Source organism: Anoplophora glabripennis, unplaced genomic scaffold, assembly GCF_000390285.2.
Source record: "Anoplophora glabripennis isolate ALB-LARVAE unplaced genomic scaffold, Agla_2.0 scaffold7, whole genome shotgun sequence".
NCBI classification, from domain to species: domain Eukaryota; kingdom Metazoa; phylum Arthropoda; class Insecta; order Coleoptera; family Cerambycidae; genus Anoplophora; species Anoplophora glabripennis.
Genome location: NW_019419456.1, coordinates 2,442,914 through 2,467,506, shown reverse-complemented (window position 1 = coordinate 2,467,506; position 24,593 = coordinate 2,442,914). Strand labels below are relative to the sequence as shown.

Sequence of the window (24,593 nt, the reverse complement as noted above, 5' to 3'; positions counted from 1 at the left end):
TGTTGCTGTTTTGTGTAATTTCACACTTATTCATTCTTGAAAGCGTTCTTTTAGTTCTTAGAACTATATACCGTTAAGTAGCTTCATCAGCAACCTTCGAGCATATACTCCTGCGTCTACTGCTCGAAGTCAGCAACACGTCGAATATTGCCCATTCTCGTCCCATTCATCTACTCATAACTGTTTATATGACGTATACCAATTTTGCGAAGGTTGTATGACCAAAAACAAGATTGCGGAGGCTGGAGCCCACCTCATTTGCAATTCACAAATGCTGCTTTAACTACCACAAAATCAGTTTCTAACTGTGAAATATTACCAAAGGCAGTTACCAACAATAAACAGGTGAGAGAATTGTTTCAATATTTTGTACGTATTGCACATAAGATTTATTTGACTTGAAAATAAACGGCGTTTTAGAAAGTGAAAGTGTGGCCAATCTAAGCTTTTAGTAGGTGAAAAAGTGTGATAAATAGACCTTATATAACTGTAATGTCCTGGTTGAGTAATATTTACTTACTTTCTGAAATTTCTAATTAAAAAAATATTTAGTATTCAATCTCTAACTGTAGTAACAACCTACATTACCATATTTAGGTGCTAGAAAGAAGCCTCTCAAAACCTGTCCCAATAAAAACTGTGACAAAGACATCTACTTTTATTCCAGAAATGAATTCTTCAGTTATCCTCCTTATTTTTGCCCTTGCGGCCTGTGTTTTTGCCGCCAAGGACATGATGAGGAAGAGCATAGTCTTCGACAAGAACACCCCCGACGTTTTCTACTGTCCTATTCACAAACCGACAGGATTTGACAAGCTAATAGTGAAGTAAGTTTTTGTTGTGACGTTTTGAAGCCTTTTTAATAATCCGGTGTTTCCCAGAGCCCGATCACTGAAAAAGCTTTGCGAGTTTGAGGGAAACCCCCTACCGGAAGACTATAAGAGCGATTGTTACCAGGATGTGGACGAGTCCGATTACGCCTGTAAAGAGAAGTACAGGATTATGGTGAGTCCGTTTCCTTACACGATAACGAGCTTATTAAGGCTTAATCAAAATGAAAATTAGGTCTAGGGAAGATATAATTCATTAACAATAATAAATAAAGAGTTACGGTGTGTGTGTGCAACAAAATATTTGTTAATGTGGAATTTTTGGTTTCAAAAAATGTCAAGGAAGTGTTAAAGTGTATATTTATATATCCGTGTCATGTAGAAGTTGTGAAAATAATTATAAATCAAACAAAGGTGACCATGGATATATCAATTTCTAGCTTTTAAGTTGTTTGCAGATATTTCTAGCTTCCTGAAGTGTTATAATTATAATGAATCACTACAACAATCACCTGGCAGTCATTGCATATTCGACCTTGACTAACAAACGCTAAAGCTAAGATCTGCCGTTAAACAATGTTTTGTTGCATCGATCAAGATAAATTCCTTTCTCAATATACATAATTATAATTTCTTTTACAGAAAAGGCTCAAAAAGGCTTCAGCTGATGACTAAAATTGGGACAGAGAATAACTAGTTTAACCAAGCTTTAAGTACAGGGCCTTAATTTTTTAATATAATGACAATAACAATTTATTTTTTTAGCTATTTTTGCTTGCTTCCACTATTAATCTGTAATAAATCGGTGTAAAGTTAGGTGGCTAAGTTTAAAGCATAGCAAAAATTGTTAAGATGTTATTTTAGTCAAGGGTAAAATATGGAAGTTTACGATTATTAGTATAATTTTTCCAAGCGCTTTCTCTTTTAAGAAACCGTGTTAAATTAACACTAATTTATGCAATGCTCAAGGCAAGTATGCATTGCATAGTTTCCTGATCGTGTAAAGTACAGTCTTCATAAATGTTTACAAGCCATGTGATCACTGAGCTTAGGCAACCAACATTGCAGGATTGTATTGAAAATTGCATTGTAATGAAAATTCTCTAAATCTTGGCATCATCAATATTAATGATTCGTTTATAATGAACAATGACAAACCATTACGTCTGCGCTCGAGATAACTCGATCGCCGATTACTTGAATAAAATCTCTTGGTCTTATTGAATTTTTAATTTTACCGAAATTTAATTGTCAACATGACAGGAATTCCAAACAAAATTACTAGTCACGTGGCTTGTAATCATTTTTGTAGGCTCTGTATTCTTTTAGTAAAATTCTATGCTATCTTTTCTTGAATAAGTTACCAACGTACTTCCAGTTTTTACCCTGTAATGGGTATTATAATTTTTGTAAATGGTGTGCGTAATGAGAAACCTGCTTTACTTCCTTGGAAATTGTACCAGATTTAGAAAAAATTGTTTTGCTTTTGAATATTCTAATAAAAAGCCGTAAGTGATAGTAGGGCGTGGTTTCTACAGGTAATAATGGTACAAGGACATTAACATTATATAGGAATCTCGATATTTTTTGTAATTTTTTTATATATATAGTTTAATAAAGTATTTATCATTTTTTACACATTTATTTACTACACTTACATTAGTGTTTCACTTTTTTGTGCATGGATTTACCAAATAATTATCATCCCAAATTCAGTAACGCTCTGTGTTAGTTGTAATTTTCTAACTTTTGCATATTTTTTCTAATAATAATTCTCCCAAACGATCGGCTAATAGTGGAGGTCATCAATGTTGAACGGTATGTAACACATTTTACCATCCAAATGATTTTTTAACCAGAAATTACGAATCTCGCAACACTACATTTTAAACGAAAAAATACAGTTGGATGTTTTTTTAATATTTGCATAACAGCCCCCCAATTTTCCTTTCTATGATTTCTAGATGAGAATGCACCCCCCAGGTTCCGACGATGAATACGATGGCACCAGAATGGCCCGTTTCATCGATGTCGATAAAGAATACTACGTCATGAAAATACTGGACAAAAAAGGCAAACCTAAAATCCATCTAGCCAACCGACTAGGCTGAACGCTTGTGTTATAATGCCACAGTAATATGACTAATGTTACTAATTTTTATATGATTGTTAATTTTTTTAATTCTATTTTTGTTAACTAAAAGACAAATACATAAAGACGCAAGACCAAATTTAAAAATAAATGATTATAGTTTCCATGAAACTAAATTCCTTGAACATTTCCTATCGCTGGCACTTCAGATTTTTTAAAGATTTATAAACTAATAAATTAAAAACCAATGATATACGTACTTGTAATTATCGAAAATATTTGCAGAAATTCCTCTATCTTTTAGATAAAAAAATGTATGCTCTGTTTGTACATACTAAAAAAATCAGCAATAATAAATAATTTTTCACCCCCAAATCTTTTATTTAAGAATAAAAATATGTAATTATGGACAAGAACAGCTACTAAATATGTTATTCAAATTTTCTTCTTGTTGCACTAAAAACCACAGCAATTTTCAACTCAATATTTGAGATTCCCCACAAATCCATAACCGCTGTACATATACAGGGTGATTCACAACTTATCCAAAAAAATTTGGGAATAGATGCGGCATGAGAAATGGAGTATATCATAAAAAAAAATTTTAAGATATACTCCATAGTTTCTGAGAAAAAAATTATTGAAGTTGTAGTACTCATTATATAGCTGGACAAACAAGACGGCATTTGTGTTATAATTGCCAGTGCTGCGAGAAACAGCTACTCCGCGGGCTATATGCCCCGACCGGCATTGAATTATACTCACAACACCTAGTGCAACGGCTAGGATCGTTCGTCAGTTATCTCACCAGGCACAGACCGGTTTCGGACTTATTAGTCCTCATCAGTGTGTCATAGGTGAGACAATTGATGAACAATCCAGCCGTTATGCGGTCGTATCCTCACGACAAGGAGGTACATTGTACGCGGAGCACAATGGCTCCATATGACCGCATACTGGCTGGATCGTTTATCAGTTGTCTCACCTATGACGCACCGATGAGGACTAATAAGTCCGAAATCGGTCTGTGCCTGGTGGGTTAACTAACGAACAATCCTAGCCGTTGCACTAGGTGTTGCGAGTATAATTCAATGCCAGTCAGGGCATATAGCCTGCAGAGTAGTTATTTCTCGCAACACTGGCAATTAAAATATTGTGGGTGGCAGTCGTGTAACAAAGTACTGGCAATATACCAGGTCGCTTCCTACTGTAGCCATTTGAATGGCACAGTTGGGAGTTAGTATGACAGATGGAGCCATCTGCGCTCCGCATACAAAGCATTTGTGTTAGCTCGAAATTGAGTAAGACGGACCCAAATGTGTTTACATGTCGCCGTCGGTGGACAAAATTTTAAACAGTTGTAACACCAGGTATGCCAATTTATTTTATTTAAAACTACAAATTAATTTTATCAGTTAATAATAACAATAGCGGCAAAATCAGTTGAAATAAATAAATTCCATTTATTCCTTTCCTTGCGAAATTCTTTCAAGTTTTTGTCCATTTTTATCTGCCGCCGTGACGATCGCATTGTGCCAGATCAGGTTTTACAGTGGACCAGTTTCCAGTGCCATGCAGAAGTGTATTTTTAAATCATTTTCGAACTGCCCTTTTTGATTTTTTCTTTACAAAATTGTATTTGTAAGGGTCCCCTGTACATCGATTTTTTTTTTTTTTTGAATAAGATCTGAATCACCCTGTATTTTAGAAATTAGTGAATTTCGTCCAACAGGTTACATTTTTAGCTTTTAGGGCTCAATGTAAAGGTCGCAGCTACAAACAAACAAGAATATTTAAAAGTTCGAATGGTATAACGCATAAAGAAAATTTAATTTTGTCAAAATTTCACCAACCTTTCCAAAATTTCCGCAGTAAAACCGAAAACTGCTACAAGCAGGTCATAATCACCTCATTGCAGCAGTCGACATTGCTGACAGCGATGTAAAGAAGAAGCCATTCCAGGTTCGAATTTCGGAAATCAAAAATTCTACGAAATCCAAATCAAACAGATACCCAACAACAGTAGCCATTTCATAATTTTAAGTAAAACAGTAGAAGTTCTTTGAGAATTTTAAAATTTCTTATGTTGTTTTATTAAAATTTATGAAAATTTCTCACTTTTCAAATATTTCTGGAATTTAATGGAAAATTTAAAAAATTTCATTGAAATGTTTCATTTCCATAAATTTCATGGAATTTATAACATCATCACAGAGCCATCGTATTTATTGGAAAGGAGAACGAAGATGAAAATTAAACGCACTCAACATCTAAATTTTTATTGATAACAAAAAGATAATACAAAATCATACACGTCAGCCAACGTTCCCGTCCGCCGACTTATTACCTTAGACAATGAACTATCAAAATATAATTGATACTAAAAGGCATGTCACACTTTTTTGGATAAATATTGAGGATTAAAATATAACCGTAAGCTAACTTCGTCGACGTCGAGCGAGATCCGCCACTTAAAAAATGTTTAATAACCTTTTTCTATACAGCCGCGAAAATTATAATACCTACCGGAGAGATCCGCCCGTCGCCGACAAGTACCTTGGAATAAATGTTAGGTAACGTTATACCTAAAAATATAATTATTTGATATACAGAGTAGCTAAATTTGGTGTTACAACATATACGAATTTACTCGAATCCTCGCCGCCGTGGGTTATCGGAGCATGAAACGGAAAATGACTCGGTTACTTCCCCCGAATTTTAAAGTCGTTAAATCTAAAATAAAAACAAGTAGGTCACTGTCCATTTTGACGAAATTTTGATTAAGGATGAAGTGAAGGAAAAAGGTTTCTAGACTAGTATCCACCCTGTAATTAATTTTCAGTATATTTGATTTCAAAAAATTCAATTATATTTCAGGAAATCTAAAAAACTGTTAGTCTAAAAGTCTAAAACCGTTTTTTAGAAAACACGATTTATATCACAGAAATCATCAAAAATATTTCAGACAGTTATTAAATTATCAGTTTCTGACCGTTATCAACTGTACTGTATCAATATCGGAAATTAACTATAATTTGATTGGTTAATTTTCGTAAAATCAAAATTAAAAAAACCAGACGCATTTTCGTCCGTTTTGACCTTTCCCAGCAAAACGCGGGACCTACAAAAACCGAGTCGACACCTTGCCCCCGCCCCACCCATCATACCAGACGACATACCCTTGGTGTTCTGAATTTAAAAAACATTAATTACTCTTATATAACAAACGTTCCCCACCTCTCGTCGCAGGCTACTGCAACACCAACCCGATATTATTCGGCAGCATGCTGGGACACTTCCAGTTGTACAAATAGTACTGCAACTTCCCGTCGCCTATACCAAACTTCAACTGCTCCAAGAACTCCCCGTTGTCCATCAGGTCGAGAGCGTTGAAGACGTCGAAGTTCAGTTGCTTGGCCGAGATCAGCGCGTCCGTCATCAGGGTGCACCACGGGGTGGCCTGCGATACGTTGTAGAACGAGTAAGCCGCCTTGAGGTTTTTGTGCACCGGGTGGTGCATCACCGTAGACGGCAGGGTGTAGTAGCTGACGAAGTCCGTGATCTGGCCCTCGTTTTCCACGACGAAACTGTCGATGATGTTCGTCCGCGGCATGAACCAGTGGACAAAGTCTTCTTCGCTGAAGAGCGGCGCCAAGTCGAACCGAGATAGGTACTGTAAAAGGATTAACAAATAGTTTAGCTATCTACCGACATGTTTTAGGTTTGGTGAGATATAACCTGTAAACTATATCGTATCTTAAATGTCATTGCTACTCAGTGCCTACTGGTACAAAGCAAAGCCACTTGCATTGTATCTACTGGTAGAGTGACCTACTAATCTTTAGATGCTATGAAAACGCGACGTGTTCGTACTAGATGAAATTAACTTTTTTAACTCATGATATGGTGGGAAAAACTACTGTAAACACAATATCGGTTAAAAAAAGTTTATTTTGCCTCGTACGAAAATAAGTCATGCTTTCATAGCACCTAAAGATTAATGGTTGGTTTATAAAAAAGTATTAGTCCTAACTTAGCCGTAACTTAACCTTAATCTTAGTCCTAAAAATTTAAATCTACAAAATGTAGTGTATACAGGGTGATTCAGTCATAATGTCATTAATTTTAACCACGTATTCGGAAGGCTCAATAAAGACAGAAAATCGGAAAAAAAAATGTTTACTCGACTTTTAAAAATGAAGGAAATCAACCCATAACTCCCGCTACGAGGGCGGCCCTGGCAGATGCCTGGATGCTCGGAAAATTTAGTAACGTAATGTCACGAACAGTTGTCGGCTAAAGCGAACAGCGTTGCCAAGTTCACATTTTAGCTTTTAGGGCTCAATGTAAAGGTTGCAGCTACAAACAAACAAGAATATTTAAAAGTTCGAATGGTATAAAGCATAAAGAAAATTTAATTTTGTCAAAAATTAAATAAAACGGCTGTTATGGCTGTTTGCAGCTAAGACCGAGGTCGATGTCCTGAAGGACCCAGAGCCTGAGAGGGCTGATGCAGAGAGTGCGGCACAAAAATAGAATGTTTCATCAACCTTTCCAAAATTCCCGTCGTCACGCCCAAAGCCCCTCCGAGTAGCCGCAAACCGCTCTAGACACAGTAGTCGACACCGCCAGATTCAATGCTGTCAATGAAGATCCTCAGTATGACGTGGCACAAGAATGGAAAAATTTTACCGACCTTTCCAAAATTTCCGCAGTAAAACCGAAAACTGCTCCGAGCAGGTCATAATCACCTCATTGCAGCAGTCGACATTGCTGACAGCGATGTAAAGAAGTAGCCGTTCCAGGTTCGAATTTCGGAAATCAAAAATTCTACGAAGTCCAAATCAAACAGATACCCAACAACAGTAGTCATTTCATAATTTAAAGTAAAACAGTAGAAGTTCTTTGAGAATTTTAAAATTTCTCACTTTTCAAATATTTCCGAAATTTAACGGAAAATTTAAAAAATTTCATTGTAATGTTTCATTTCCATAAATTTCATGGAATTTATAACATCATCACAGAGCCACCGTATTTATTGGAAAGGAGAACGAAGATGAAAATTAAACGCACTCAACATCTAAATTTTTATTGATAACAAAAAGATAATACAAAATCATACACGTCAGCCAACGTTCCCGTCCGCCGACTTATTACCTTAGACAATGAACTATCAAAATATAATTGATACTAAAAGGCATGTCACACTTTTTTGGATAAATATTGAGGATTAAAATATAACCGTAAGCTAACTTCGTCGACGTCGAGCGAGATCCGCCACTTAAAAAATGTTTAATAACCTTTTTCTATACAGCCGCGAAAATTATAATACCTACCGGAGAGATCCGCCCGTCGCCGACAAGTACCTTGGAATAAATGTTAGGTAACGTTATACCTAAAAATATAATTATTTGATATACAGAGTAGCTAAATTTGGTGTTACAACATATACGAATTTACTCGAATCCTCGCCGCCGTGGGTTATCGGAGCATGAAACGGAAAATGACTCGGTTACTTCCCCCGAATTTTAAAGTCGTTAAATCTAAAATAAAAACAAGTAGGTCACTGTCCATTTTGACGAAATTTTGATTAAAGATGAAGTGAAGGAAAAAGGTTTCTAGACTAGTATTCACCCTGTAATTAATTTTCAGTATTGGGCAACTTGATTTCAAAAAATTCAATTATATTTCAGGAAATCTAAACCGTTTTTTAGAAAACACAATTTATATCACAGAAATCATCAAAAATATTTCACAGTTATTAAATTATCAGTTTCTGACAATTCTCAATTGTACTGTATCAATATCGGAAATAAACTATAATTTGATTGGTTAATTTTCGTAAAATCAAAATTAAAAAAACCAGACGCATTTTCGTCCGTTTTGACCTTTCCCAGCAAAACGCGGGACCTACAAAAACCGAGTCGACACCTTGCCCCCGCCCCACCCATCATACCAGACGACATACCCTTGGTGTTCTGAATTTAAAAAACATTAATTACTCTTATATAACAAACGTTCCCCACCTCTCGTCGCAGGCTACTGCAACACCAACCCGATATTATTCGGCAGCATGCTGGGACACTTCCAGTTGTACAAATAGTACTGCAACTTCCCGTCGCCTATACCAAACTTCAACTGCTCCAAGAACTCCCCGTTGTCCATCAGGTCGAGAGCGTTGAAGACGTCGAAGTTCAGTTGCTTGGCCGAGATCAGCGCGTCCGTCATCANTGATTCTCGTACATGGTTTTGAGATATAAAAAAGACTTCTTAGGGGCAGATTTCAGGGGGCTGTAACTCCGAAAGAGGGGGACAGTTGGCAAAAAGAAAAAATACGGGTCCCCTAAATTTATCGTAAGAATCTATGACCAAATTTTGTTGCATGAATTTCGGGACACCCTGTACATATTTAACAATATGCTTTACATGCATAGATACACAAATTTGTTTATGTGAGATTATTTAGGACAACACTTCAAACTGATAAAACAACCGTCCACCACTTTCAACAATTCTCGACGATCTGCCGGGCTCTGGATTGTCCCCCCTTTCGCATACTTCCTCTCTCCCTCAGAACCTCCGCACACTTTCGTGGCACATTTTGAAAACCACTACAATGTCTACATTATCTTGCCACTCATATTACAATACTTAACAAAGTGCTAGTAGTCATTGATTTTGCAGGTTGACTGTAATTTCAGTTTGGTCTTTAAATCATTGTACCTGCCAATTCTTAATGAGTGTTTACTACGATAAAATATACCATGTTACTTCATTTTTCGATATAGATAAATACATACGACGAATTAGAGTTATTTATAACGTGCCTAATTTTATTGAAATAATTCGTAAAAAATCAATATAAGATAAAATTAATTTGAAATTATTAAATTTAGTACAACTTATTATAAAAACTGTTTAAAATGACCACCGTTGTTTCTGCAACAAAGGACATCTTAAGGACCATTTTTTAAAAGATTTTGAATATGCCTCCACAACTCAGTTCAGTGTTAGATTTGGAATCATGCACTGTTGTTTTCAGAGTGCCTCAAAGATAATCTGGTGAACGTACAGGCCTGTTAACAGGAAATTATCCCCTCTACTGATCCATCGACGAGGGAATCTTTGGTTCAGATACTGCCGAACATTTACAGTGAAATGTAGAGGAGTGCCGTCATGCATAAACCACACTTTAGCTCTGAGTAATAACGGCGCATCTTCCAATAACTCGGGTTTTGCATAAATTCTAAATAAAATTGCCCATTCAGTCTATTGGCAATAATAACAGAGCCAATAATAATGTTATCCCAAACAAGATCAAACTGAAATTACAGCCAACTTAGACCTACAAACTCGAAGCTTACTAGCGCTTTGTTGAGAATTGTAATATGGGTTGTCAGATAATGTACACATTTAAAAAATATTTTTTTGTACCCAAACAGCTCATTTAATCAAAATTCTACAAAAGGCCCAGAAACTTCCAAATAGTAGTACCTATCAAATAAAAAATAGCTGCCATTATTGCCCGAAAGAGGAAAAAGTTATGAACGGATATTAACACCATACATCAATTTTGTAGGAGTTGTAAGTTTAAAAAAACACTCTGTATAACACCAAAATGTGTAGATTGAGAGCAAAAGTCCACACCCCAAAAATAATCAAAATCGAATAATACGTATTTGAGTTATTTACAAAATTCAAAAAATTTGAGGAACGAACTTTGAGGCCATCTAGCGGCCAAACAAAGCGATTTTGGATATAGGTGAATTAGCCTAAATCTGCCTGAAATCTGTATGAAACTATAAGCAATATAAGCAATTTGTTGCCCTTCTTGAAGTTAGTATTTTATTTTTAGAGTTTAACTGTGCACGAAATGTACAAAGAAATATGAGCAATTCTACAAAGCATGCTATCTTTTTATTTTACTCGGGTGAAATTTTTCCAGTTATAAATTATGTAACGCTTCATAGGTTCAATGTAATTTTGATGAACAAGGCCTCAGATTGTCTCTAAAAGAGTACTCTTTAAGTTTTAGAGTGTCCACTAAAATTTGGTTTAAATTCAAATGCAGTTAGAGCTACTTTTCGGAAATTTCAAGAATTTTATAAACAGTTTTATTTCAATTCTAGGTCTGTTATTCTTTAAAGTTAAAAATCCATTCTTTCACAGAAATAGCATGTAAATATTGTAATATTGTTGATATATTTTACCATATTTCTACCGCTCAAGCTTTTTTCATTGCTTTTTAGTTGTTTTCTTATCAACTTGCTTTAAAACCGCATCGCTTGCCCAGCTATTGCATCTAACTTTGTAAATAGGTACATATAGCACAGTATATAGTTTAGACTGTAAAGATTTGAATATATCTTAGAGATTTAATAAATATAGTTTTATTAACACTTGTAGTCTTTTATTCACTTAGATCAGTAATTAACGGACCACTGAATTAATACCTTCTTCATTGTAACTATCCAACCATTTTTCTTTTCCGAATAAAACCCTGTGGTATCTTTCCCACACAAATAAAGAATTGGCGCCAGAAATTAAAACGGACCAAAACCGGAAAAAGGTAAGTTACGATAGTGACACATGAAACACTTGTCGAAAATTCAATTAGTCGAATGGTACGTCACAAAACATAAAACTCAAAAGTTGGTCAAATTCAAGGGTCATTTTTAGGAACATTCTGATGCGCACGGTTTTAAAGTTACAAAGTCCATTAGTATCACGTTAGATACGACCCACTTTTAGCTTTTATTCTGTGCATTTTTCAGAAGTTATGAACAGAAACATTAATATAAATTTGCAATTTAAACAAAAAAACGCCTGTAAAAAACATTCTGTTAAACATTTATAAGTAATTCTTCCAAGTTACTCACCTCTACTAGCAGCTTGTGGGCCAACGGGATATCGGCGACAGTCATTTTCCTAAACCCGGGCGTTTTTGGTTTGTCGGGTAACTTGTACAACTTCAGAGTCCTCTGCATGGTCATATTACGGGACAGGTGGGAGAACTTCACTTCTATCAGCTTCTTGGGGTTCAAAGACCTGTGCCAGTACGTGCACGTACTGACGGGCTTTGGCAACACTATACCCGCCGTATAGACGGCTTGAAATAGGCCGTTGAGGTGCACCCGTCGCGTTATCTCTCGGATGAGGACCGGTGCTACCCGTTTCGAGCGCAACTTCTTATGGACACACAGAAAGTTTATCTCTACCATACGTTGTTTCCTAAAAATAACGAAAATTGTTGTAAGCACCAAAAATACTAGTACCTATGCCATGATATGATGTCATATACTCACTTTTTATAAATATTAAGGGTTGCTGGTATGGCAGATATAAATCCCACTAACCTTCTGCTCTTCACTACTCTTACTCCGCAGTGCCACTCCTTCTTCCAACCAGGAGGCTGGAGGGCCCTGAAATACCACACATTGCACCCTGACTCTTTGGTGTTCCATACGAACTTACCATTTCAAGAACTCTGGCTGGTAATCGAATCTAAACATACAGTCGTCATCTTCAACATAATTCTCATTAAGAAGAGTGTACAACTCTTTAAGGACTAGAGGTTCGTCTAAGTTAAGGGTATCCCACACGAAACCGTCAGGTAAACTGTAAGGTTCCGCTCTAATTTCCGAGATTTCTTTATCCGGTTCGATGGCTTCGTTCACCGTTATCTTTTCATCTACAAAACGGTATTGAACGAGTGCACGTTTCAAGTAAAGTATGACTTACCCATTCGAGGCACAGGTTGTGTGTTCCAGAACTGGTAGGACTTCTTTAGGGCCTCCTCTGGGGTTTTAGCTGGCTTCTGCGACAGAGAAAAGACCTCCATCGCGGCCTTCAAGTCTTTGATAGATATTGTACTAATAGGTGTGGATAGATTCGACAAGAGATTGCTTTCGTCTTGAGTGACTTCAGTGTTATTCTCTTCCTTATTCTCATGGTGTTTCTTTTTGTGTTTGTTCCGTTTCTTCGAACTGGAAATGAGGTTAGGTTTGAAATATGACTAGGCATTTCTAGGTTATCCTCGTTGCTTGTTTGTGGTAAAAATAAACGCAGCATTATTATAAATAAGACTGCGGCAGTTAAATACAATGTATAGTATCGATTTTGTCATAATTTGTGAAGAAACCGAAGCCATTTTAAAAAACGAGTTGTTCGTAGGATTTATTAGGTATTTATAAGACAAGTTATTTAGTGCTGTAATTATTTAATTTTCGTACCTTTTTGTTGTCGGTGCACCTTCGTTATTTCCATCTATCTCGTTAATATTTTCCGGTTGCTTTTTTTCACCCCTTTCCGACATTTTAACAGATGTCTAAAGATCAAAGATAAATTAGGAAACTGCATTACTTGTCAATTTGGTAGACAACCAAATATACAAGGCAATGAATCGCTGGTTAACTACCATTAAATTTTTGATAATTCTAAAAATACAGGAAGCTGATATGTTGTCTACCTATCCAGCAAAAAATTTAATAAGTACAAGTAAAATTATTATTTCCCATCTATTATACAGGGTGGTCAAATGAAAACGAAACAGAGCCGTTTTCAGGAACTGCGTCAAGGTTGCAGAAAAACGCTCAGACCCATCGATTTTAGATTAAAGGGGGACATTCTTTGCTGGTATTTTTGACTCCGCCACTTTCACCCCCAAGCAAAGGTAAGCATCACCCCAAAATATTTAAATGGCATTGGGGGTTGAATAATATTTCTTTTGAAAGCTCTTACAACAGACTTTAAATTTTATAATTCCGCACAATACTTATTAAGAATTTTCATTTTAAAGTTGAAACTTATGTACAAACAATAATTAGTAACAGTAAGAATGTCAGTCATTCGAGTTAATTAGGCTAATGGTATAAATTTAGTATTTCTTGCGTTACATTGGTTTTTGGCGATTTGTTATCACTTACGTAAAAAAAAACACAATTGTAAAAAACAGAAATGAATGCTATACACACAATGAACGTAAAATTAGTGGATTCCAAATTATTTTCTAGTATTTTTTGGAAGCGTTGGTTGGTAGTTTATTTAATTGTGTTTTTGAAAATTAAACACTATGGTTTATTCCATTGCGGAAAGGGTAGATATCATTTCGCTTTACTTTATGAACAATAAATGTGCGAATAGAACAGCTCAGCTATTTAATGAACAACATCAAGATCGACATGTCAGGAGGAAGTATGTTCTAGAGTTAGTAAAAAAATTTCAAGAGACAGGGAACGTAGCCAATAAAAAACGAGAAATTGAAAAACCTATAGTTAATGAAGCTAGTGAAGTTGCAGTTTTGGGACAAGTTCATCTTGATCCTACATTAAGTACGAGGCAGCTGGCATCTGTGTCTGGGATCAATCGAACTAGCATACAAACCATTTTGAAGAAGAATAAATTCCATCCATACAAAATACATTTAGTCCAGGAACTTCATGAGGATGATTATGACCGCCGTTTGCAATTTTGCGAAATAATGAGTGAGCGAGCAGGGAACGATCCACAGTTCCTTTTTAACATCTGTTTTTCTGATGAATGCAGTTTTTTCTTGAACGGGACGGTAAATCGTCACAATTGCCGCTATTGGTCCGATTCAAACCCAAGAGTTTTTCACGAGGTGCATACACAGCAACCGGAAAAATTAAATGTATGGGCTGGAATTTTCGGTGACCGGCTGGTGGGTCCTTTTTTTCTACCTGGTAATTTGACTGGCCAAATGTATTTGCAATTACTGGAAGACGCTATTGACCCTGCCTTGACTGATATTATTGAAAATGTTCCAGAGTATGATGAAGATCATTTGATTTTTCAACAGGACGGTGCTCCTCCGCATTATGCGTTAATTGTCCGTCAGTATTTGGACCAACGTTTTCTACGGAATTGGATTGGGAGAAGAGGCAGCATTGAGTGGCCTCCACGATCACCGGATTTATCGCCCCTTGATTTCTTTTTGTGGGGATACCTAAAAAGTAAAATCTATAAAACACAGCCAGCGTCGCTGGAAGATTTGCGTCAAAGAATCGTCGACGAATGCCGTCGAATCACTCCGGAAATGCTTCGGAATGTGCGCGAACGTTTCGAACAAAATCTTTATTCTTGTATGGAAGCGGGCGGTCATCAGTTTGAACATTTAATCAACTAAGTAGTAAGTAAGCAACTAAACATAATTTAAATTTTAAAATGTAAATTTTTTTCAAAGTATTGGGCGGAATTATAAAATTTAAAGTCTGTTGTAAAGAGAATTGTAAGAGCTTTCAAAAGAAATATTACTCAACCCCCAATGCCATTTAAATATTTTGGGGTGATGCTTACCCTTGCTTGGGGGTGAAAGTGGCGGAGTCAAAAATACCAGCAAAGAATGTCCCCCTTTAATCTAAAATTGACGGGTCTGAGCGTTTTTCTACAATCTTGACAGTTTCTGAAAATGGCTCTGTTTCGTTTTGATTTGGCCACCTTGTATGTGCAATATAAGATAAAAAATTTGATTTTCTGGGACACTAATTTATTAATCACCGATTACAATGCAAAATAAAAGTATGTTAAATACGTAAATTCCAAAGAAATACTTTTAAATTTTCTCACAACTACAAAAAGTGTTTAATTTTCCTAAAATAGTTAAGAATGAATATAAAACTAATAGTTGTCCTTGTCCCTGTTCCTTTCCCTACGTTGTCTGTCCCAATTCTGGTTAGTAGCGCCGCGATAGTTCTGTCTGTCTCCTCTGAAATTGCCCTGAAAATAAAACAATTGCAATTATTCTCCGTCGAACGTTACGGGAATCAACGCAAATGCTACCTGGTTGGCGTTTCTTAAGAAGAAATTGCCTTGCTTCGTCTCCAAAATCCTTTCGTTCGAATCCACAAAATTGTTGATTTTATCGGCCAACTGCAGAGCCAAAGACTGTAAACGGGAGGGTTCGCTCCTGTGCATCACGACCGTTTGTGTGGGATCGTCCAATGACGCCTAAAATATACAACGAAATAATAATTTTTTTACTTGGCTTGGAATATTAAAAAAATTACCATAAGCTCCTCGTTGATGATCATCTTGGATATGGTGGAATGTACGACGGGCTTTTCCAACTGAAACATTTCCGACAGTGTTGCCATAGAGATAGAATCGTAGACGTGCGAATAAGTGAACAAATACGTCCGCAACGACTCCTCCTTGATCAATTTCGTCAGCATGGCCCTGACCTGGTCGGCTTGGTAGAAGAGATCCCAAACTTTAGCGTTCATCTTCTCGTTAATGATGAAATTGTTGCACGCGGACCAGTTCCCATTCCTCATGGCTTTGGCCGCGGCAACTACATGCTCGCGCATGCTCTCTGGAGGGCCAACGAGACTCTGACGTTCGGAACTGCGGAGTTGTTGGTAGAATGTTTTGGAAATCATCCTGCGTCTAGCGTCAAATTCGTGCGCCGCCATGTAAGGGATCTCGATGAGCATGGCTGATACGAGGTAAACGCATTCGAGCAATTCCAAGTTTATATGCATGTGGAAGGGCATTTGGCGTTGTTTTTCTATCTTTTCCTGTTCCTTGCTTCGTTCGTGCTGACGTTGAGGCAAGAGACCTGAAAATTTACAGGGATTTAGTTATTTATAAACCAAGGCCTAGTTTTTTTGTTTAATATTGCAAACAATTAACGAGTGTGGGTGAAAAATAACCTACAAAGTATGACAATAATTCCTACTGTTGTTCGATGCCTACCAGTACAAAGCATTACTTTGTATCTACTGGGTGAGGCTGTAGCCTGTAAGGTAGTTGTTTCCCACAGTATATTAGTTATAAATTCAATCCGTGGTTGCAAATACTAAAGAAAACAGATATAATAAAATAAAATTATACAATAAAAATTGTAAAGCAAAACAAACTATAAACATTATACGAAAAAATATCTTTAAATATTTGCTTTTTACATACAAAAAGTGGCAACATATTAATGTAAGTTTTGTTCGGACCATCGAAACGCATTCATTGGGCCAGATTAGTGGATATTCGGATTAAGGTGAGTTCGGATTAAAGAGTCTATATTGTATATTGTTATTTGTATTCTAAGAGTGTTCAATTCAAAATGAGCTCGGAAAGTGAAGACAAGCATTTACCAGGGGAAATATTGGAAGCGGCACAAAGTGCTGTTTCACAATTAATCCTTAAAAAATCGTCGAGACAGTACGAGATTGCCTACAACGAATTCAAAGGGTGGAGTAGTTCGAAAAAAATTCAAAAAGTGTCTGAAGCGGTATTACTGGCATATTTCAAACATAAAATTAATAAAATTAAACCTTTGATGTTATGGTCAATAAATTTCATGTTAAAAAGTACACCGAATGCCAAAAAAAAAATATAGATATCAGAAAATTTCCAAAGTGCTCAAAAATGCAAAAAAAATAACAAATTACTTGCAACAATGAATTTTTCAGTAACGTCGGATTGCCAAAATGTTGATGCCATTGGATAGAGCAAAAAAAGTGGCATTGTAAATATGCAATTTATTTTAAAATTCGGTTTCAAATAAAGCCAGAAAAAAATTAAACAATTTTACAAAATTATGGGTTTTTTTAAAACACACCTTTTTCTAATCTGAGCCACCCTGTATCTCTTACCGCTTCCTAGATCCTAATGATCTTGGACACCTTATCTTGGACACACTGTATATCTATGAATTCATCAAAATTAAAAAAAAATAAGTACACTAATCGATTCTACAGAAAAAATTATTGTTTATTTTATTTTTTCACTATTCGACTTACGTTTATAGCAATACTGTACAAAATTAAAGTTTTGGGTCAAACAATGAGACAGTTTTTTTTGTATTTTTTTCGTAGAATTGAATGGTGTAATCAGTTTTTGATTTTTTTTTTAGTTTAAACAAATTATCAACAATTACTGAAAAATTCATTGATGCGCCATTTTTTATTTTTTTACATTTTTGAGTATATTTTTGAACTGTGAATAGATTTTTTTATTTCACCAAAAAGTATACAGGGTGATTCAGTCATAATGTCATTAATTTTAACCACGTATTCAGAAGGCTTAATAAAGACAGAAAATCGGAAAAAAAAATTTTTTACTCGACTTTTAAAAATGAAGGAAATCAACCCATAACTCCCGCTACGAGGGCTGCCCTGCCGATGCCCGGATGCTCGGAAAATTTTGTAACGTAATGTCACGAACAGTTGTCGGCTAAAGGAACAGCGTTGCCAAGTTCAGGTTCAAGCTCGCCAGGTTAGTATTTGACATATAACCGACCACTTCGTACACTCGATGCACCTGGGCGACTACAGCTACTACGAAAACATAGCCGGTATTTTAGATTTTAAATTAAATTTGTTGATACGATTTTCCTTTGATAAAAGACCGACAACTTTTTGCTACTACACTCGTATTAGTCTAGGGGCTAGGGGCCAGATAGGTTTCCGTAGCCAAACAGAATTCCACGGCTGCAAATAACTTATTTTTAAGTATTTTGACTTCTCGAAACCAAAAAACTTGGTGGCAAAGCCTGAAAGTGGTCAGTTTAATTGTTGTTAACAAATTGAATGTTTAAATGGCTGTAAAAAGTTTATTTTTATAGCTAGTACAATTTTTTATCTGTTAATTATTACGTTTTCTCACAACAAACATATATTTTTTTGAAAATTAAAAAAAGATTAACTTTAACCAAAGTTATTGCAAATTTAGTGCAAATATATTACATTTTCCGTCTCTGCGCGCACCAATTTTACCATATCTCTGGTTCAATTGGACGGATTGAGACGCACATCTCATTTTAAAACTTAAACTTTATTTTACAAGATAGGTAAGTTCCATTGATTAATTAATTTATTTAAAAATTAATGGCAGCTTAGAAAGTTGTGGAATTTCAACGAAAATGTTGGCTTTATTGGTTTATAAAACTTTTTTTGTTATTCAATTTTTATGAAAAGCCAAAAAAGTTACCGGTTATTGTTCCTCGCATCCTAACAATGATTTCATGCCTTGCTTGATTGTTAGAATGCAAAGAACAATATCCGGTAACTTTTTTGGCTTTTCGTCGAAGTTGAATAATAAAAAAAACCTTATAAACAATTAAAACCGGCATTTTCGTTGAAATTTCACAACTTTCTAAGATGCCATTAATTATTAAATAAATTAATAAATAAATGGAACTTAGAACCAGATATGGTAAAATTAGTGCGCACGGAGACGGAAAATGTAAGAAATTTGCACTAAATTTGCAATAACTTTGGTTAAAGTTAATTTTTTTTAATTTCCAAAAAAATACATATTTGTTATGAGAAAACGTAACTATTAGCGAATAAATTGTACTAGCTATAAAAATAAACTTTTTACAGCCATTTAAACATTTAATTTGTTGATAACAATTAAACTGACCACTTTCAGGCTTTGCGACCAAGTTTCTTTGGATTCAAGAGGTCAAATATTTAAGAATAAGTTGTTTGCACATCGGGCTCCTGGACTATATGGTGCACGTGTGCAAATTAAAACTGGGTTAAAAGGTTACTGAACCACAGGTTACCCTAGGTCGGAAACACGACGTACCGAGTTGTTTATTTGTCTCCGTCCCATTGTTTTTTTATGGAATATACAAGTCTCTCTTCTAATTGCAGTCAATATTTAAATACTGCATACAATTTATCCTCTCTTTATAATTTATCTAGTGAGTGTTGGTTTTTTATGACATTATTTCTGTAACGAAATTGAAATGGTTATGAAATGAAATTTAAATTATTTGAACTTTTGGGGTTTTGTAACTTCAATATTAAATCTTATTTAAAGTGAAACAGCTAATTTCTTTGCAGCCATAATAGTCACATTTGGTCAGATGAAACACACTACTACCCGCACACTACTCGTCGGTGGTATAGCTTTCAGAGGAGATTCGGTGTCAATGTCAATGGCGATCGTTTAATTGGGCCGCATTTTCTACCTGAACATCTGAATGGGCCGCGTTACTAATTTTTAGTAGAATTGTTTGAAAACCTTCCCCTTCGGGCTTACAGCAAATGTTGTTAAAATATTAAAATTATGATGCTAATAAAAACTGATTTTTGGCAAGGCATGCTCAGACCTCGAGGTTCTTGCTGGGCAACAATAACAATTTAATATGTTGATTGCATAAATAAAAAATAATTTATAGCATTTTAAATTATTATTGGCTGACGTGAGCAAAACCGTTTATTTATTGTCTTTATATGAGCGAAAATATATAAATATGGCAACGTTGCATCTAGGGCGCGTTGTTCATAGGTTCATATCGTAGCCGTGCATAATATTGTGACGTCAGCCGGTCAGTAACAGCCTGAAAAGGGGGTTAAATAATGATTTGAAAATATTTTTTTTCAGCTTAAATATGCATTTAAATTTTTTTTTAATCACGCCATCGTATTATACTCATTTTTCTCTATCTGCTCTTAAAATTAATGACATTATGACTGAATCACCCTGTATGTCAAAACGGAAAAAATTATCACCGGCAGAACTCTGTTTGATGACTTTCCCAACTGGAATTTTTCTTTGAAAAAAAAGTATCTAATAAAATTTGCGGTTATTTAAGACACAGAAAGGTATACTTTCACCAAGTTGCGTCAAAATTAAATTATTTTTGCGGAAAGGAGAAATAAAAAACGAAAAATTAGAAAAAATCTGTTTTTCGCATTTTTCTCGGAAATTTTGAGGTTATCTTAAAAAGTGACCTCTACAAAAGTTGTAGATTTTTGCATGATCTACAACTTTTGTATTGGATACTTTTTTGTTTGATGTCAACTGTCGCCAAAAATCCCAATAATACAATTTTTCACAACTTTTCAACCCTCCAAATTAACCCTCCGCCACCCCTGTTCCAGCATTTATTTTTTTTTTCGTTTATTATAAGCCCCCTTTACCATTTCCACTTATAAAACAATTTTTTTTTCCCTCTAAATGAGTAAGTTCGATCGGTCTAAATTGAGTAAACTAGTTACAACTTCATTCTACGACGATTGAGAATAAATTTAAAAGTAGTTTTAAGTTAATACGTAAATTTATAAAAGTAACCCCATGTTACACCTATGATTCTATCTAAAAAGTAACTGGCTTATTTACAGTTGTATAAAAAAAAATTAAGTTTTTGCCCTTTACAAAAAAAAATTTTTACCTTGTGCCAACAGCTCCTTCGGTTTTCCCGTCATCATCAGATCCACCAAACAGCTGTGCGCGTCCTTGATATTAGCATGACGGAAAGCGCAGAGCCCCAGGTGAGCCATGGTACGGTTATACAAGATCTGGGTGCTGGGATCGGAATGCTGGATGGTCTCCTGCAAGTGCGACATGAGCACCAGATCCCTAGCCTGGAACCAGTTGTCGTGCAACGCGTGGTGGTAGATGTGCGACAAGATGGCCCTAGTACGGAGCCTGTCGGTGCTATCCTTGGCGTAGATGTACTTGCAGAGCTTCTCCATCTCCTGCACGGACGTAACGACATCCTTCGGTACTGAGGGATCACCGGCTTTTTGTTGCAACACCCTAGGATCGAACTTGTAGTACAGATGTTCGATCTTCCTGAGGTAAATCCTGCAGAGTTCAGACGGGACGTTAGAGCGTTCCAGGTATTTCATCGTCCTGTCGATGATGCTGGATACCTTCGCCTCGTCCTTGAGCCGTTCGACGTACTCGTTGCTGTGCGGGTCGCACTCTTTTAATAGTTTCGTAAACTCGTCATCCAGACGTTCAACCGATGTTAACACGCAGCCCCTGATTCGGTAAGGGGCTTCCTCTAGGTTCTCCGTTTCCTCGGTGATCGAATCGGAAACAACCAACTGCGGGTTGCTCAGAAGAAGATCTAAGCATTCGGACATTCGCTCTAGTAATTTCAGCCAGTATTCCGGTTTCATGGCATCAGAGACCTTAGGGTTGTAGTCGAATACGGCAGAGATAATAGCGAGTTTGATTTTGACGTAAATTGCAGGGCCCAGCTGGTGTTGATCTGACACGTTCTGTAACTCGTGCAGTAGTTCGATTTGCTCGCGACGGTCAGTGCGTTTTTTGCCCCTAGCGGCCATGATCTCACTCAGTTTTTTTATGACGAGGTTCAAGTCGATTTCGGCATCCTTTGCAAACATTTTGGGTTTTTCCTACAATCAAAGTAATATTTAAGGCAAAATAAAACAAAAATGACGTTAAAGACTACTATAAGGATGTTTTTTTCAGTTTCTCTGATTTTTTCCTGATGTCTGGACAAAAAAAAGTGTAATTAGCTGTGGTTAACTGTTATAAAAATTGGCTTTCAAAAAACGGTAATAATTTTATTTCAAAGGAATTTGCATAAGTAATTTCCTGTAATCGTTTCAAAAATTAACACACAGTGTCCTAATTTTATTTTGAAAAAATTTAAGAAGAGGCACAACCTTTTTCATTTATATTTTTAACATTAATAAATCGAGTAGTTTAAATTTAATATTTTAGGTGCTATTATGATTCTCAACAACCACAAACTGTTTGAACGTCACCTCAGAAATGGTTAAAATTTCAAAACGGTTTTATACGGCAAAGTCTCACAACTTTTAGTCTTTTTACTTCCTCATTTTTTGAGAATAAAATTAGGGCAAGCTGCCTAGCTAAAAAAATTGATTCTAAAAAATTACACAAGATGTTTTCAAACCAGAAAAAAATTTTTTGCTGAAACTTATTGCTGTAATGTTTTACAAAACAATATACAGTTTTTGGAAACTATGATAAAAAAATTTAAGGTTATTATTACTCTTAAATAAAAATAACTCATAAAAATTCTAAAGCCTCAAATAATTTATACGGCTCTAATTGTCTAGTAAATTTTTGTAACAATTGTATTTGTACATTTTCAAAAAAATTAAACAGCTAATTTTTAATATTATATTACTTACACTTGGAATAGCGACCCCGCGTTGCACAGTCTCCCACTCCCCTTCGCCGTCCTCCTCCTCATCTTTCTGCTTCTTCCTTCGTTCTTTCTCTTTACGGTCCTTCCTTCTCTCCTCCTTCCTGCGTTCCTTTTCTTCGTCATCCTCGTGAATGGCTCCAGGTCTTTTCAAGAACTTCTCCCTCATACTCGTGTAAATGTTTTCATCATCGGAAGATTCGGAACTAGAATCGGAGTCCGACGGCCAGTCGTCAGAATCGGAAGACTCATCTTTGGCTTCGATGATCTGCTTAGGCGGCGCCTTCGTAAACTGGGACTTTGTTGGCAGCTCGGTATCAGAATCGACTTCAGGTTCCTCTGTAGAGTAAAATCTTTAGTTTATACATTATTTTATGCTATTCTGAACTTACGTTTTTCCTCTTCCTCTTCATCGTCAGGCTGTTCTGGATTTTCCCTGAATTTCGCAATATCTTCCTCGAATTCTTTGAGGTACTTCCTGAGTTTTTGTCTCATAGAACCAAGAGATTTACTGGAAACAAAGATTTAATCAAACATCCGCAAATATCACTACTTTTACACTCACCTATTGTTCTTGCTCAGGTTTTTCCTTCCATCTCTGTCCTCCCACATTTCGTTGATGAAATCCTCCATTTCTGCCAAACATCTCACGAAAAATCTGGGGGTCTGACCGTTTTCCTCTTTCAGTACTACAGGAGCGGCTTTGACGTAGGCTTTTTGCAACTCTTCAAAGCCTAAAGTATGCACATATGGGTAGAATAATGTCAAATTAATATATTTTGAAAACTTACTGTTCAACATGCTGGACATATCCTTGATTTTCTTAAAATTCCGAATCTGTTTGATGATGTTTGTGAGTTCCTCATAACGTTTGACCTTTGCAGATCGGACAACTCGTTTAACTTCTTCCTCGTCATCACTGAACTGTAACAAGAAAATAGTAGTTATTCAAGATAGCATTGCAAGCATTGCAGAATAATGCATCATTTTAAGCAAAAATAATTCTTACCGTATAGACGGGAACTTGGGGGCGCGGGATCTGCTCCTCCTCGGACGAGCTATCCGATTCGGAGTCTGAACCAGCAAAGAAACGACTCATGTTTACTTAATCCACCTAAAAAATTAATAACATACGTAACCTCACTTTCCTTATATTTCAATATAAAATACATCAAAATCGCAATAATAATAAAAACGATATATATACACCTAAAAATTGTGGAACTATATTATAATACTTAAAAGAATTATTAAAATATCACTACAATATTTAACCCATGTGGTACATATACATTATCAACGTCTGTTGTACACTACTGTAATTGTTACATATCATTGGCAAGCAATTATTGATATACTTAAATTTTTAATTTGGTAAAATTTACAAGATATAAAAAGCAGTTTTTACCTGAATATATTTATTTTATGGCATATGCTTTAAACACTTTTGCACACTACCCTAGATAAATGATACTATAGATAGGAAACTTGAACAGATTTCGTGGTCATTAACAGCGCTAACTGTCGACACTTTCTCCAACTTCTATTGCTTTCCTTTTCTAGGAATTATCGGTAATACAGTGAGTTAAATTACCTGTAGCCGGTAAAAGATGCAAGCGCCATCTAGTTGTACGCTCTACAACTATATACCTACCTACTCAATATTTGTTTTAGGTATTCTGCCGCCGCTAAATTTAAAATTACATAACAAATCTCACCCTACACAGATCACTCAGAAATTGATTTTGTAAAATAATTTTCACGTAGATAA

The 24,593-nt window shown here is 35.8% G+C and overlaps 3 protein-coding genes across 5 annotated transcripts; 1 reads left to right on the top strand and 2 right to left on the bottom strand.

Annotated features, from left to right (window-relative positions):
- The first annotated feature begins 2 nt into the window (after positions 1-2).
- On the top strand, positions 3-3,258 carry LOC108904094. 2 transcript variants are annotated; one of them, XM_018706509.2, is made up of 4 exons: positions 3-345; positions 668-827; positions 882-1,005; positions 2,795-3,258. In XM_018706509.2, the coding sequence occupies exons 2-4, from the start codon at positions 670-672 to the stop codon at positions 2,939-2,941; spliced, it is 429 nt and encodes a 142-aa protein (XP_018562025.1). In that variant the 5' UTR covers positions 3-345; positions 668-669; the 3' UTR covers positions 2,942-3,258. The 2 variants fall into 2 exon arrangements, with proteins under 2 accessions (XP_018562025.1, XP_018562026.1); XM_018706510.2 differs by lacking the exon at positions 3-345 and adding an exon at positions 430-451.
- A 1,962-nt stretch (positions 3,259-5,220) lies between these two features.
- Positions 5,221-13,255, bottom strand: LOC108904077 (glycylpeptide N-tetradecanoyltransferase 1). The gene is made up of 6 exons (XM_018706482.2): positions 13,155-13,255; positions 12,664-12,908; positions 12,397-12,613; positions 12,228-12,344; positions 11,802-12,153; positions 5,221-6,595 (listed from the first exon to the last, which is right to left on the bottom strand). Exons 1-6 carry the CDS (start codon positions 13,235-13,237, stop codon positions 6,173-6,175), a joined length of 1,437 nt encoding a protein of 478 aa, XP_018561998.1. The 5' UTR covers positions 13,238-13,255; the 3' UTR covers positions 5,221-6,172.
- A 2,205-nt stretch (positions 13,256-15,460) lies between these two features.
- LOC108904091 (eukaryotic translation initiation factor 3 subunit C) lies at positions 15,461-24,315 on the bottom strand. Of its 2 annotated transcripts, none has more exons than XM_018706503.2 (10): positions 24,231-24,315; positions 23,832-23,936; positions 23,614-23,746; positions 23,388-23,556; positions 23,215-23,333; positions 22,809-23,161; positions 21,065-22,040; positions 15,948-16,498; positions 15,721-15,888; positions 15,461-15,657 (listed from the first exon to the last, which is right to left on the bottom strand). In XM_018706503.2, exons 2-10 carry the CDS (start codon positions 23,919-23,921, stop codon positions 15,559-15,561), a joined length of 2,658 nt encoding a protein of 885 aa, XP_018562019.1. In that variant the 5' UTR covers positions 23,922-23,936; positions 24,231-24,315; the 3' UTR covers positions 15,461-15,558. The 2 variants fall into 2 exon arrangements, with proteins under 2 accessions (XP_018562019.1, XP_018562020.1); XM_018706504.2 differs by lacking the exon at positions 24,231-24,315 and adding an exon at positions 24,032-24,124.
- Positions 24,316-24,593: the final 278 nt, after the last annotated feature.

Excerpts from the sequence above, each read along its gene's own strand:
- LOC108904091 (XM_018706503.2), bottom strand. The coding sequence starts at position 23,921 with ATGAGTCGTTTCTTTGCTGGTTCAGACTCCGAATCGGATAGCTCGTCC. Across the intron at positions 23,557-23,613 it reads TATGTCCAGCATGTTGAACA|GCTTTGAAGAGTTGCAAAAA; the intron begins GTAAGTTTTCAA and ends TGCATACTTTAG. Across the intron at positions 22,041-22,808 it reads GCGGGGTCGCTATTCCAAGT|GAAAAACCCAAAATGTTTGC; the intron begins GTAAGTAATATA and ends CTTTGATTGTAG.
- LOC108904094 (XM_018706509.2), top strand. The coding sequence starts at position 670 with ATGAATTCTTCAGTTATCCTCCTTATTTTTGCCCTTGCGGCCTGTGTT. Across the intron at positions 828-881 it reads TTTGACAAGCTAATAGTGAA|AGCCCGATCACTGAAAAAGC; the intron begins GTAAGTTTTTGT and ends GGTGTTTCCCAG. Across the intron at positions 1,006-2,794 it reads AAGAGAAGTACAGGATTATG|ATGAGAATGCACCCCCCAGG; the intron begins GTGAGTCCGTTT and ends TATGATTTCTAG.
- LOC108904077 (XM_018706482.2), bottom strand. The coding sequence starts at position 13,237 with ATGTCGGAAAGGGGTGAAAAAAAGCAACCGGAAAATATTAACGAGATA. Across the intron at positions 12,345-12,396 it reads CAGCCAGAGTTCTTGAAATG|GGCCCTCCAGCCTCCTGGTT; the intron begins GTAAGTTCGTAT and ends GTGGTATTTCAG. Across the intron at positions 12,154-12,227 it reads ACCCTTAATATTTATAAAAA|GAAACAACGTATGGTAGAGA; the intron begins GTGAGTATATGA and ends CGTTATTTTTAG.